This window comes from Thamnophis elegans, chromosome 15, assembly GCF_009769535.1.
Source record: "Thamnophis elegans isolate rThaEle1 chromosome 15, rThaEle1.pri, whole genome shotgun sequence".
NCBI lineage: Eukaryota > Metazoa > Chordata > Lepidosauria > Squamata > Colubridae > Thamnophis > Thamnophis elegans.
Genome location: NC_045555.1, coordinates 2,376,162 through 2,390,937, shown reverse-complemented (window position 1 = coordinate 2,390,937; position 14,776 = coordinate 2,376,162). Strand labels below are relative to the sequence as shown.

Below are 14,776 nucleotides of genomic sequence, written 5' to 3'. Positions count from 1 at the left end.
TGGATATATATATATATTTTTGCAGAGATGCTGGCAACACTGCCTGGGCTCCAGCCCAGATGTGTTTCATGTTAATGCTCGTCTCAAAGGAAAGAGAAGCCAGCCGCCCTCACCCACCCCCCATCCGCCCTCACCCCCGAACTCGATTCTTTCTTAACTCAAGATTAAGATTTAGGTTCTGGTTTGAAAGAGGAATTACATACTCTGAATCATTTTTTTAAAAAAAACCCTCTCCTTTACGTTCCCGTCAACTTTGGAACAAAGCTAAGAGATTACTCGATCTTCCCGGATTATTTGACCTTCCCCAACTCTCCAACGTGATCAAAACGTGATCGAGTGGAGAAGGAAATGGCAACCCACTCCAGTATCTTTGACACGAAAACCAAAGGGCAAAAAGATATGAACGCTTGTAAAATGGAGCTTTTACAAAAGTTGGCTTGAAACTCAACATGAAGAAAACTAAGATCATGGCACCCGACCCTCTCAATTCCTGGCAAATAGATGGGGAAGAAATGGAGGTAGTGACAGATTTACTTTCCTGGGCTCCACGATGACCACAAATGGGGACTGCAGCCAAGAAATTAAAAGAGGCTTGTTTCTGGGGAGGGAAGCTATATGGTAAATCTAGGCAGCCTACTAGAAAGCAGAGACATCACCCTGCCAACAAAAGTGCGTCTAGTCAAGGCGATGGTTTTCCCAGTTGCAATGGATGGCTGTGAAGGTTGGACCATAAGGGAGGCTGAGCACCAAAGAATGGAGGCCTTTGAACTCTGGTGCTGGAGGAGAAGACTCCTGCATTGAGTCCCTTGGACTGCAAGGCCATCCAACTGGTCAATCCTAGAGGAGATCAACCCTGACTGCTCTTTAGAAGGCCGGATCCTGAAGAGGAAACTCAAAGACTTTGGCCACCTAAGGAGAAGGAAGAAGGACTCCCTGGAGAAGAGCCTCATGCTGGGAAAGATGGAGGGCAAAAGAATAAGAAGGGGATGGCAGAGAAGGAGATAGCTGGATGGAGTCACAGAAGCAGTCGGCGTGAGCTTCAATGGACTCCAGAGGATGGTAGAGGACAGGAAGGCCTGGAGGAACGTTGTCCATGGGGTCGCGATGGGCGGGACACGATTTTGCAACTAACAACAACATTGTTCTTCTGGTCAGTCTTGGGGCACCCGAGAAGTAGGAAGACTTAACGTGGAAGTCCTTTGGGCAAGAGATCTGGGAACTGCCGCTAAGGACAAACAATGCAAGATCTTTTAAATGAATTCAGCTTTCTTCAGGCAGTAGACCGTGTATGTATGTACAACGCATTAAAGCCCCGGGTTGTTTAACTATGGTTTAGTGAATAAATGACAAATAAGCCACAAACAAACTACCTCTTGGCTCGGCGGATTGCGAGCGCTCAGTCTCTGTGTTTCAGAAGTCGCTCAGAGAAAGGAAGGATGCATCCGAATTGACCATCAACCCGAATCCGATCTCAAAAAGCTGAGTGAGGGTCTTAATGTTACACTACCAATAAAGGCCATTTAGAACATGTCGCTCTGGGTTTGTGTTTTATCTGTTCTCCTGTAATTTCTTGCACCCATTTCCAAATTTTTGTCCAATATTTTTGTGTTTACGGGCAGGTCCACCATATGTGATAACAAGTCCCTTGTACTTTTTTACAGATAAAATACAAACCCGAAATCTTTCTACTGGGAATAATCAAAGGGAAATATACAAAGAAAATTAAGTACATATTAATACATCTGTTAACTACAGCTAGAATAGCATTTGCCCAATGCTGGAAACAAAATAATACCCCCTCGGATGAATTAGTGATTAAAAAAAACTTTGGATTGTGCAGAGATGGACAAATTAACACTGAAATTAAAAGATAAAGAAGAGTCGGAATATTATGAAATTTGGAACAATTGGTACAAATGGCTGCAAAACAAGAATAAAATATATTAAGCCAAAAAACAATATATATATATATAATATATAGAACTGTGTATAAAGTGTGTAAATATAGAAGCGAAATATTATATACATGTACGGGTATGATGACATAACAATGTTGATGTAATGACTGTAAGGTGTTGTAGAAGGGAAAAAATAATAATAATAAAAAATCTGCTATAGAACATGTCGTTCTGCTGAACCAAAACTGGACTCCTGCCATAAGCTTTAACTCAGCCACCAGGTTAGTTTACTATTCTAAATACCTATTTTTTGGAGGGTGGGGGGTGGGTTCTGGGTTAGTTTGGCTCACTAGAGTTAGGGATTAAGCAGGATTTGGTGGTATGTGTGTGTGGTGGGAGATTCAGTTCTTGTCTTAGCATGTTTTGTGGGCACAGTTCTGCTGTGGGAATTGTTTTGCTACCTTGGGTTTAGGGTTAAGCTACCGGCATCCAGTGTTTTGGAACACAAACTAACCCAACAGGCTGGATTCACCCCCCAGCGGTGCCAACCTCACCCCAGGTTCAAACGAAGCCAGCTTAGCATGAATGTCCCGCTTACATCTCGGATTCTCAGTCCTGCAACCACTGTACGTTTCTCTGCCACAGAGTCAAGCCAGCCTAAAACAAAACCAGTCTGAGCAACACGATCTTAGGTAAAGGTAAAGATTCCCCTCGCACACAGGTTGCTAGTCGTTCCCGACTCTAGGGGGCGGTGCTCAACCCTGTTTCAAAGCCGAAGAGCCAGCGCTGTCCGAAGACGCCTCCGTGGTCATGTGGCCGGCCTGACTCAACGCCCGAAGGCGCATGAAGCGCTGTTCCCTTCCCGCCAAAGGTGGTCCCTGTTTTTTCTGCTTTCATTTTTTACGTGCTTTAGGATGGCAGAAGCTGGGACAAGTCATGGGAGCTCACTCCGTTATGCGGTGCTAGGGATTCGAACTGCCAAACCTTCTGATCGACAAGCTCAGCGTCTTAGCCACTCAGCCACCGCGTCCCTCAAGTAGACTGGGCTGTAAAAACCCTGAGGGGAAAGTCTATCCTCCAAAGCCCCTGAAGGCAGGAAGAAGAAGCAACGGATGGAAACCCATCAAGGAGAGGAGCAACCTGGAATTAAGAAGGAATTTCCTGACAGTGAGAACAATTAACCAGGGGAACAACTTGCCACCAGAAGTTGTGAATGCTCCAACACTGGAGGTTTTTAAGAAGAGGCTGGACAAGCATTTGTCTAGAATGGTAATAGGGTCTCCTGCTTGAGCAGGGGGATGGACTAGAAGACCTCCAATTCTGTAAGTCTTTTTAAGGCAGTACTCTATGGCAGTGTTTCCCAACCTTGGCAATCTGAAGATGTCCGGACTTCAACTCCCAGAATTCCCCAGCCAGCATTCGCTGGCTGGGGAATTCTGGGAGTTGAAGTCCAGACATCTTCAAGTTGCCAAGGTTGGGAAACACTGCTCTATGGAGTAGAAAGCCCTGCCAGAAGGACGGGAATTGTGTGCACGTCTGTGTGTATTTTAACAGTTGATTTATATATTTTCGCATTACATACCTAGGTGCTCAGTGGAAAGCATATTGTTTGGGTCGTATGTGCTTTAGCCACTTAGCGTCTTAGCCACTGAGCCACCGCGCCCCATGATCTTAATTATGAAAATTAGGAAGACGATTCCTCCCCCGCCCCTTCTCTCTCTCTGGCATTGTTTTGGTGGTGGTGATGGGGTGGGGAGGGGGGAGGAGGTCACTCAAACAGATCAAAGGCTGAAGGCCGGGGAACGCTTGCAAAGCTTGTTTAGACGTTCCTCGTCAAACAAAAGGGAAAAGTGCAAGCGACCCCAACCACAGTTGTGAGAATCACGCTGGGCCTCCTCACCAGGTTTAATCCCTTCAGACAGCTCAGCAAGAGAAGGGACAAAACCACCCCGCGACCTCTGGCCTATTCGGGACCGAAGCCTCCATGCCTTCCTCTTCGGGCAGATGGCTTCCCTGCTATGGAGAAGTTTCCCGGCACGACGATGATGCTGCCGTCCCGACTTAAATAAACGTCACCGCTAAGTAAACCGCAGATGGCAGCTGAACTTCTTAACCCTCGAATGGGCTGAAGGGAGAAAGAAACATAAGAAATGCAGATGGACGGGCAGGGACGGAGGCCCTGACACAACGGGGCCACCTGTGATGAAGGCAGCCTCTGCTCCAGACCTCCGACGGCCAAATATTCGTATTGAATTCAAGGCAGGGGATGGAGGAGGAGGTCGTGCCAGCCGTTAAATGGGATGCAAACACGGGCAAGGGACACGTTGAGGTTCGAGGGGCCAAACGGGGAAGAAAGTCATGTTTCCAAGTCGTGCGCATGTACGTGCGCGGATCCAGATGTTCTCGTTCTGTGACTGTATGTTTTTTTTCCCCATAAGCTGATCCCATCATGGTTCTCCCCCTCCCCCCCAAGGAGGACTCCACAGAAGGATCTGGAAGGAGGCTGAATCCCCCAAAAATTCTCCATCTGGTCTTTGAAGCCTTGCACACTTGGGGTTTTTTTTCCCTTAGGAGTCCCAGGAATTCAATGAGTTCTCCAACACTCAATCATCATCTTTTTTCTTCTTCTTCTTCCCCTTCCTCTTCCACCTCTTCTTCCCCCTCTCCTTCTTCTTCCTCCTCCTCTCCTTCCCCTTCCCCCTCTCCTTCTTCTTTTTCCTCCTCCTTTCCTTCTTCTTCCCCTTCCTCCTCCTCTTCTTCCCTTCCTCCTCTCCTTCTTCCCCTTCCTCCTCCTCTTCTTCCCTTCCTCTTCTCCTTCTTCCCCTTCCTTCTCCTCTTCTTCTTCCCTTCCTCTTCCTCCTCTCCTTCTTCCCCTTCCTCCTCCTCCTCTTCCCTTCCTCCTCCTCCTCTCCTTCTTCTTCTCTTCTTCCCCTTCCTCTTCTTCCCCTTCCTCCTCTCCTTCTTCTTCTTCCTCTTCTTCCCCTTCCCCTCTTCTTCCTCTTCTTCCCCTTCTCCTCCTCTCCTTCTTCCCCTTCCTCCTCCTTGTTCTTCCTCCTCCTCTTCTTCCTTTTCTTCTTCTTCCCCTTCCTCCTCTTCCTCTCCTTTCCCTTCTTCCTCCTTGTTCTTCCTCCTCCTCTTCTTCCTTTTCTTCTTCTTCCCTTTCCTCCTCTTCCTCTCCTTCTTCCCCTTCCTTCTCCTCCTCCTCCTCTTCTCCTTCCAGCATAACCCTGGAATGCCTCGATCAACTTCAACCAAACTCAGTACACAGATGACTTACTCTCTGGAAACAAATACTGTGCGGGCAACTCAGTCATTATAGCCCCATTTGCCTCATGGGTTTTGCTGGTTCCTGAACTAACCTACTTTCTGGGTTCACCGCCCGGACTGAATCATCGACTAATCCAACGGGATAAGCTGCCAAAAAGTCCAACTGAAGGTTAAAGCTTGCTAAGCTCAGCGTATTGTGAAAAACCTGCCAGCTATTCTTTCCTTGCCAGTTTATTCTTTCCTTGACCTGGGAAAACCCAGCCTGCTGTCAACGCCCAGAGCATGACTGTCGAAGTCAGTCGCCCAGGGTCCAAATTTTGATCATGTGACTGTGGGGATCCTACAACGTTCGTAAGTCTGAAAAGGGAACATAAGTCACTTTTCCTCCCCCAGCGCTATTGTAACTTCAGTCACTGAATGAACTGTTGTTAAGTCGAGGTCACCAAAGCTCTCGCCATTCCAGATGTCTTCTCCAACTTGGCAAGCTGTTCTTAGGGTGGTGGAGCTTACCCCGTTTTGAGACTAGAGGGGGAAAAATGCTCCTGTGACTTTTAAGAAGCTAGAAGGACCAAACCATCTTGGTTGATATCACTCAGGGGGCCACCTGGAGGGCGTTCAGTTCTTTGGAAACGTTTCCCAAACCGCCTTGCCTTTAAAAATCCTCTGCAAAATCCAGCTCAAAAAGGGGATTTCGAATCGACGCACGTTTCGAAGGCCCGATTCCCACTGAGCTTTTATTTCCCCATCTCATAAATTCTGCCCGGTTTGAGACATGTAACGAGAGAGCCAACGTCTTGTCCAAAAGAATGAGAAGCATTTGAGCTGAAGCGGCAGAAAAAGAAAAAAAAACACGGGACGACAGGAAGCAAACTTTTAAAACAGATGGACGGTTGCTATTGTCGGTGCTTGGAAACGGGCTGAGTTGGTGTACTTTGCCGGTGCAAAAAACACAAGGGCCGCATGGGGGAAATCAGCCATGGTGGAACAGGCGTCTCATTCCACAGGAGCGATGTCAGGCTAAGCCAGATACGCTTGCATTGTTGCTCCAAGTCCAGACGTTAAGAAGCTTTACTTAAAATTGGCCGGTGGTTAGAGTTAATCAGAAAGGATGCAGAAATTCTGGGGAATTGGAGAATTTATACCCAGCATGGGCTGAAGTCTTGCAAGGCATGTAGATGCCCAATGCAGAAATCCAATAGCCCAGGATAAGAACTTTCCAGGCAGAAAATAGCAAGAGCACTTAAAACTTCTATACTGCTTCACGGGGCTTTTACAGCCCTCTCTAAGTGGTTTACAAAGTCAGTCTCTTGCCCCCAACAATCCAGGTCCTCATTTTATCCACCTCGGAAGGACGGAAGGCTGAGTCAACCTTGAAACGGTGAGATTCAAACTGCCCAATTGCAGGCAGCTGGCAGTCAGCAAAAGTAGCCTGCAGTACCGTACTCTAACCACTGGGAGGGAGAGAGTGGCACGCAGAGCCATCTCTCCGGGAACACCAGCTGTCACCCATTGCTCTTCTGGGTTCCGGCGCGCCAGCCAGCTGGCCTTCAGACACCTGGGAGCACCGGAAAATGGAAGAGCAGTTCCCCGGCGCATACATGTGTGCCGGGGAACTCCTCTTCCGGTTTCTGGTGCTCCCACTCGGTGCCGAAAAGGCTCGCTAACGCTGGTCCAAGCTAAATTAAACCATGAGTGGTCTTGGGCCTCTTCGGTGTCACTTGGCATCCCAAAGATGCTAATGGAAAATACAGAGAGGAGGACCAGATTATTTGCCTTTATTTGAAAATCTTCTGAAAGAAGCAAGCAGTCAATTGCTGCTAAGGGAGGAGGAACTTCCCCTGAAGTGACTTTTAATCCGGCTTCCGATGTCATTACGCCGGCTTCAAAACCAGAGAGTCGAGCACATCTATTTCTGAAAGGGAAAACGCCCCGAGCAGCTCTCAGAATTCCATTTTGCTGGCTGTTCATCAATAGTTCATAGGGCTGGGTACCTTTCCATCACTGGGTTATTACCGCCACGTTAAAAGAAGAAGTGGGGGGGGGGGGAAGCAAAATCCTCAAGGACCTCAGTCATTTACCCATCAGCAGAACTTACTCCTGAGGTGTTTTGATCCTGGGCCAACCTTTTGCTCAAGCAGCCAGCCAGAAAGTCTTGCTGGAAAAAGAATGGAAGGATAGATGGAGAAAGAGGGAGAGGAGGGAGGAAGGAGAGGGAGAGAGGAAAGGCAGGAGAGAGAGGGGGGGAGAGAAGGAAGGAGAGGGAGGGAAGAGAGAGAGGGGGGAGGGAAGGAAAGAGAGAGAGGGAGGGAAGGAAGGAGAGAGAGGGAGGGAAGGAAGGAGAGGGAGGGAAGGAAGGAGAGGGAGGGAAGAGAGAGAGAGGGGGAAGGAAGGAGAGGGAGGGAAGGAAGGAGAGGGAAGGAAGGAGAGAGAGGAGGGAAGGAAGGAGAGGGAGGGAAGGAAGGAGAGGGAAGGAGAGAGGGAAGGAAGGAGAGAGAGGGAGGGAAGGAAGGGAGGGAGGGAAGAGAGAGAGAGGGGGAAGGAAGGAGAGGGAGAGAGGAGAGAGAGGGGGAAGGAAGGAGAGAGAGGGAGGGAAGGAGAGGGAGGGAAGGAAGGAGAGGGAGGGAGAGAGGGAAGGAAGGAGAGAGAGGGAGGGAAGGAAGGAGAGGGAGGGAGGAATGAGAGAGAGGGAGGGAAGGAAAGAGAGGGAGAGAGGGAATGAAGTAATGAGAGGGAGGGAAGTAATGAGAGGGAGGGAGGGAAGAGAGGGGGAGGAAGGAGAGGGAGGGAGGGAGGCAGAGAGTCAAAGGAGTGGGAGGGATGAAGGAAGGAAGAAAGGAAGGCAGGGTGTTCATGGATGGATGGATGGATGGATGGATGGATGGAAGGAAGGAAGGAAGGAAGGGTCAGCTATAACAGTTTACCAGCTAATCAAACTCTCATTCTAACATCAAAACTGCCGCCTTCTTCAACCTGATGCTCTTCAGATGTCATCAGGACCATTATGGACCATACTGGCTGAAATTTTTGGAGCTGTTAGAATTACTACTATTATTATCAGATTTGTATATGACCTTACCACCAATGTACTTAATGCTCCCTTCTCCTGTTTTCCCCCACAACAGCAACAACACCCTGTGAGGTGGGTTGCATTGAGAGAGAATGATCCTTCCTCTTGGTTGACTTTCACACCTCAAGGATTATAACTCACTCAACCCTGTTTCTGGCCCAGCTGCTCCACTACTACAACAAGCCGGAGCTCAAGTATTCATTACAGGCCCCTCTGTTCCCCTAATGTCATTTTACTGTAGTCCCAGCTGGATGAGGGAATCTGACCCATTGTGGCTTGCTTCAATCTGTTTTTTTCCCCTCCAATCTCTTTTCCGTTCAAACGCAGGAATATTACAACAGAAACTCTCACGAAAGGGGAAAAACTCCCAAAAAGAGGTTTGTTTATTTACTATTTCTAAATCTTCTGGTGACTTAAAGCAAGGGGGGAGGGGGGGAAGGTCAGGTGTTACGTAAGGGCCCTTATAAACATATTTTGCTTGGAAGAGTGGAAACAAAAAACTAAATTTAATACAACCAAAACAGGGGTGGAAAACAAAAAACAAAGGACAAACGAAGAATTTTGCGTACGCTGGGGCTATCAAAATAAACTTTCCCGGAGCGCCAATAGAGAGGTTGTTTTTACAACCGCTAGGCTTTCCCCAGCCCCCCAATCTGTCTAGCGAGCCGAGCAAATTAAGATTCAGAGCGTATATTTGCAAATGTATCAAGTGATATGGGGGGAGGGGGATTGGAATATTAGGGCTCACCATAAACCCAGATAAACTCGGATTCAACTCCCAAGGTTTCAAAATGTTCGGAGTTTCCATTGAATAATTTCAATCAATCACTTGGCCTGTAAAATGATATCCGGGTATTTTTTTTTTTTTATGAAAGGGGAGGGAGGGGGGAAACAAAAAACGTCAGCTCATCTGTCAGCACAGCCCTTTAAAGGAAGCCAAAATAACAATATATAGGTAGTGAATGTATATTTATACAAAGGATGAGTTGGCAGTTTTGACTCACTGGGATTAGGTTAAACCTTGAGACACAAGTTTTGAGTAGGTGGAGAGAAAGGAAGAGAGAGAGAGAGAGAGAGAGGCCCCTAAGAGGTGGAGACGAAGAACTTGGCCAGGAGATGGGAAAGCAGAGAGAGAGCTCAGCTTTACAAAATTGCTTCCCCTTTTCCTCTGCAATTCTTTTCTTGTCTTCCACTTAAATCCAAAAATGGAACAACATAGGGATTACACAGCTTTTACTCTCCAGTTTGAATCATCATCATCATCATCAAACGACCCCATCATCCCTTGCGGGGTGGAGTGTGGGCAACTGAGTATTGAGTGGCTTCAAACTCGGGGCCAAATCTAAAAAGAGCTCTCGTCAGCTCCTTTTCGCGCGGGCTGAGTTCTTGTTCCATTAGAGTTATACAATAACAGAGTTGGAAGAGACCTTGGAGGTCTTCTAGTCCAACCCCCTCCTTAGGCAGGAAACCCTGTACCGCTTCAGACAAATGGATATCCAACATCTTCTTAAAAACTTCCAGTGTTGGAGCATTCACAACTTCTGGAGGCAAGTCGTTCCACTGGTTAATTAATTCCACACTCTCCCATCTGATCTGCGTTCGAGTAAACCTTCCTTTGGCCTGGATTCAAGTCCCGAAAGATTAAAAAGGCACCTATGGTGGTTTCCTATGCCCTGATCTTATCAAGCAGGTCCTTGAACAGAAATGTAGAAGGTTTTGAGCATCTAGCAGCCGAGCGGAGGTACAATGGGAGTGAAAGGAAGATTTTACCCTATTGACGTCTTGCCTCCTTCGGTGACAAGGAACCAGGCCGCGTGTTGTGACCCACTAGTGGTCAGTGGAGCTGGCAGTAGATTAGGACAGTGAGGAGGTTGGGGAGGAAGGTGGGCCAGTCCTGGAGTCTGGGAAAGGCTCTGATGAGGGCTCTGTGTCGGAGGCAGAGAGGGGGCCAGGGCCGTATGCCAGTTATCAGCTGCCTTCGGAGTCAGACATCAGTGAGGCAGAAGAACAGCTGGAGCCTCTTCCCAGTGTGCGCATATGCAGAGTGGCCAGATGAAGGGAAGAGCTAAAGAACAGGGGTCGACTTGGGAATAAGGCCACAGGTGGACAATGAATGGCCCCTCCCAGAGGAAATAAAACAGGAGCGAAAGGGGAGTGGAGTTTGCAGGAGACAATTAGCTCGCTTAATTGGTTGGCGACTCTCCGAGACTCCTGGCCAAGTTGTGCAGATCTCGGCCTGGCAGCTCTCCAAGCCAGATAAGGTCTGTGACCGCAAATCCTCCCTCGAAAGACTTTGCTGGATGTGAAGGAGCAGAATTCACAGGAAATTAATAAAAGGGTTTTTTTGTCATGACCAGGAGTTTACTTCAGGCTCTCGGGAAGCCTCGGTCAGAACACCGAGTTTGAGTGACACAAAGCTTAGGAGACTGCCAAAACAGGATAGGGTTGGGCCTAGAGGCTGTCATGCCTTAGCTTGTAACTCAAGTGTCAGCGACCTAGTAATGCCACTTTTCTCTCCTAAGTGGTTTTTATTCTCTCTCTCTCTCCTTTTGAAAGACGGGGCATCGTTACTTGGCAAAAAGAGCAGCTGAAATGCAACCACTGAGCACTTCTCTCTGTCTCAAAAGCAGGCTTAGATTGATCCAAGAACTCCATCCCTCCCCTGCCACAAAGCTGTTTAATACATGGTCTCCCCCCCCCCACCACTTCAGGAATTTGGAAATCAAACTAATTTCTTCCGAAGGATGCCAGTGCAAACTTCACAGGCAGCCTTCCAATGTTCTCACAACCGTCCATTAGCGTACAAAAGGCTCCACAGGTTTTCTCCCCCCCTTCCCTCCCTCCCCCGGTTTCTTAAACCTTGTGCTCAAAACCAACTTCATCCCGGTTACTTACTGTCCTTTGTTTCAAGGCCCAGCTTTTTTTCGTGGGAGGGTACCGCTTCGGGCCCGGCGTGTGCTGATTTGCTGACAGCCGAGGGAACGCCTTGCGAGACTTGGCTTGAAGACGCGACCGTCATCGAAGGGGAACTCGGACCCCCGTGCTTCCTGCCAAAAGAAAAAGAGGAAAAAAAAACAGAACCAAGGCTGACTGGGGCGCAGATGTTAGGGCTTGCGAGCCACAAAGGCAAGACAGCGGATAGGATGCGAAAGCTTCAATGTTCCCCGAGATGGAAAAGGGAGGCTGGCCAGTTCTAAGAGAGGTTTTTCCAGTGAACTGTAACCCGAAAGAAGTAGGACGAGGTTCTCACTGGCTGGTGGTGGCCTCTTTGTGAGTAAAACAAGCCGAGGGCAGATAACGCGGCCTCATTAAGGATGTGTGAAAACAAGGGAAAACAGTTACGGATTGAGAGTCGCGGAAGGGGAAGTTGAAGCGGTCGTGAATGCTGGTTGCACTCACTATTGGGTCATCTTCGGCATCTTCCTCCTCCGAGGCCACCCCCTTGGTAGGACTCTTCGTCACTTTAGGTTGGGGGTCCTCTTTGTAAGGTTGTTGGCCCTGATGACTCTTTTCTGGTGGCGTCTGGGGCCTCCTCTTTACTGCTGACTGAATTGAAGACAGATTCCCTATCAAAATGGGGAGTTCAAACCAGCCAGCGGTTGACTCCACAATGGATAGGGCTTTCGGTTAGGACAGGTAGGGGAAAAAGGACGCCGCGCTAGGAGGAGACTCTATGGTGTTGGGAGCCGGACTTCCGGTCAGCTCCAGAATTGAGCGGGGGGCTTCTGGTAAGGATCTTTGAGTGTTTAAGATTGCCGACCCCTGGGCTAAAGTATTGTTGCTCTGAGCGAGATGGGCAATCCCTACAGGCAGGCAGGCAGGCAGGCAGAGAGAGACAGACGAACAATTGTGAGTACCTTGTTAAACCAAACACTTCTCCAAGTATTCCCCATAAAAACACAATTGTAATAAAAACGCTTTAGATTGTGCAGAAATGGACAAACTGACGCTCAAATTAAAAGAAAAAGAAGACCCAGAGTATTTTCGAACATGGGACTTGTTTTACAAATGGTGGTAGAGGTAGAAATTAGGCGAGGGGAAAAGTATTATTATATATAAATAAAATGATCCAGACAATACGCTTTTCACTAAGCTATGTATGTAATGTGAAAATATATAAATAAACTGTTAAAATACACACACACACAATTCCCGTCATTCTGGCAGGGCCTTCTACTCTATGGAGTAGAGAACTGCCTTAAAAGACTAACGGAATTGGAAGGAGCCTTGGAGGTCTTCTAGTCCATCCCCCTGGCTCAAGCAGGAGACCCTATTACCATTCCAGACAAACGCTTGTCCAGTCTCTTCTTAAAATCCTCCAGTGATGGAGCACCCACAACGTCTGGTGGCAAGTGGTTCCCCTGGTTAATTGTCCTCACTGTCAGGAAATTCCTCCTTAATTCCAGGTTGCTTCTCTCCTTGATGAGTTTCTATCCATTGCTTCTTGTCCTGCCTTCAGGTGCCTTGGGAAACAGACTGTCCCCTTGGGGTTTTTACAGCCTTGAAGGACACAGTGGCTCAGTGGTGGGGAGGGAACAGCGTTCCGTGCGCCTTCGGGAGTTGAGTCACGCCAGCCACAGGACCACGGAGACGTCTTTGGACAGCGCTGGCTCTTTGGCTTTGAAACGGAGATGAGCACCGCCCCCTACAGTCGGGAACGACTAGCACAGATGTGCGAGGGGAACCTTTACCTTTACCTACTTGATGAGCTGACAGTCCACTTGGAAGGTTTTTTTTCCCCCGGGAAAGCATCGAAGTATATCTCTCCGGAGTGACAGCCTCCGCCGGTTTTCAGCTTCGCACCTCTGGGTAGCAGGGAAGAGGCTTCCAAATCCCGCTGAGAGAAACAAAGGCTCCAACCCAAAGTGGTTGTGATCGTAGGAGAGAATTGCAAGCTGGCCGTGGCAAAGGACACTCAGATAATAGGCCAATTGAGCCAAGGTAGCCCGTCCTTTGGACTGAGAGCACATTCAGAATTTGGAAAGAGAGAGAGTGTGTGTGTGTGTGTGTGTGTGTGTGAGAGAGAGTGTGTGTGTGTGTGTGAGAGAGAGAGAGAGAGAGAGGGAGGGAGGGAGGGAGGGAGGGAGGGAGGGAGGGAGGGAGGAGAGAGAGAGAGAGAGAGAGAGAGAGAGAGAGAGAGAGAGAGAGAGAGAGAGAGAGAGAGAGAGAGAGAGAGCGCACAGACCCAAAGTGCTGCCAAGGGAGAAGTTTCTATTCATAAAATATCCATCACAGTGAGCATAGTTCCCAGCTACCCGCCAGAAAACATTCCTGGAAACAAATATTGCCAGAGAATATAGTGCACTGCTTGGCACCGTTCCAGTTGTTTAATTATTTTAATTTCCAAGAGGTTTTTTTTTTAAAAGGCAGGCGGGGCCAGGAGATACCAAAGCACCTTGAGGCTCGTGGGCACCAGGCTGCCTACCCTGTGGAAAGCTATGGTTAGTTTTAGGAGTGGCCTGTTGGCAAAGTGACAGCAACCTATGTTCATACAGAAGCTAAGCCATCAACCATAGCTTACAGGCCATAAGGTTGAGGTACACCCCAAACGAGAGACTAAAACCTATGAAGAACGGTTGCAGGAACTGGGTATGTCTAGTTTAATGAAAAGAAGAACTAGGGGAGACATGATAGCAGTCTTCCAATATCTCTGGGGCTGCCCCAAAGAAGAGGGAGTCAAGCTATTCTCCAAGGCACCTGAGGGCAGAACAACAAGCAATGGGTGAAAACTAATCAAGGAGAGAAGCAACCTAGGAGGAATTTCCTGGCAGTGAGAACAATTAACCAGTGGAACAACTTGTCTCCAGTAGTTGTGAATGCTCCAACACTGGAGGTTCTTAAGAAGATGTTGGACAGCAATTTGTCTGGAATAGTCCAGGGTCCCCTGCTTGAGCAGGGGGTTGGATTAGAAGACCTCCAAGGTGCCCTCCATCTCTGTTAAATTTAAATAAACAGGGCAGCAGTTTAACATGGTTATGAAGGAGGGTTTTGAGGAGATGTGGTAACCCACTCTGATCCTATTGCGGAGGTCCAGATGGGCACCTTTCCTCATGCGATGGCATTGCTCAGGTTTACTTGAACCCATTGATGATGCTTGCCAATCGCAGTGCAAGGCTTCACTCACTGAATTAACCCTCTGAGTCATATGCACCCAACTCTGATTAAGCATAACATGGTGTTCTGACCTAGGCATCCCCAGCATCACGAAGCCAAGTCCTCGTCCGGATAAACCTCTTTTATTTCATTTACAGTGAATTCCTCTCCAGCAAAGTCTTTCCTCTCCCACAGTCTTTCAAGATGGTTTACAATTACCAACCTTTATCCAGCTGGGAGAGTGGCCAGGCCGATATCTTTCAGACGCTGCAATACTTGGCAAGAATGCAGGAATGAACTAATTGCCTCCTGCAAACGCCACTCCCCTGTTGCTCCTCTTTGATTCCCTCTGGGAGGGGCCATTCATCGTCCACCTATGCAAGTCAACCCCTGTTCTTTAGCTCTTCCCTTCGTCTGGCAACTCTGCACATGCGCACACTAGGAACAGGCT

General features: G+C 48.3%; 1 protein-coding gene across 2 annotated transcripts in view; it reads right to left on the bottom strand.

The window, feature by feature from the left end:
- MORN1 (MORN repeat containing 1) overlaps positions 1-14,776 on the bottom strand; it is an 88,322-nt gene that overhangs the window by 40,813 nt on the left and 32,733 nt on the right. For both annotated transcript variants that reach the window (XM_032231938.1, XM_032231939.1), the window contains exon 10: positions 11,128-11,279. In XM_032231938.1, the coding sequence (XP_032087829.1) occupies positions 11,128-11,279 (152 nt within the window). The remainder of the gene's footprint in view (positions 1-11,127; positions 11,280-14,776) is intronic.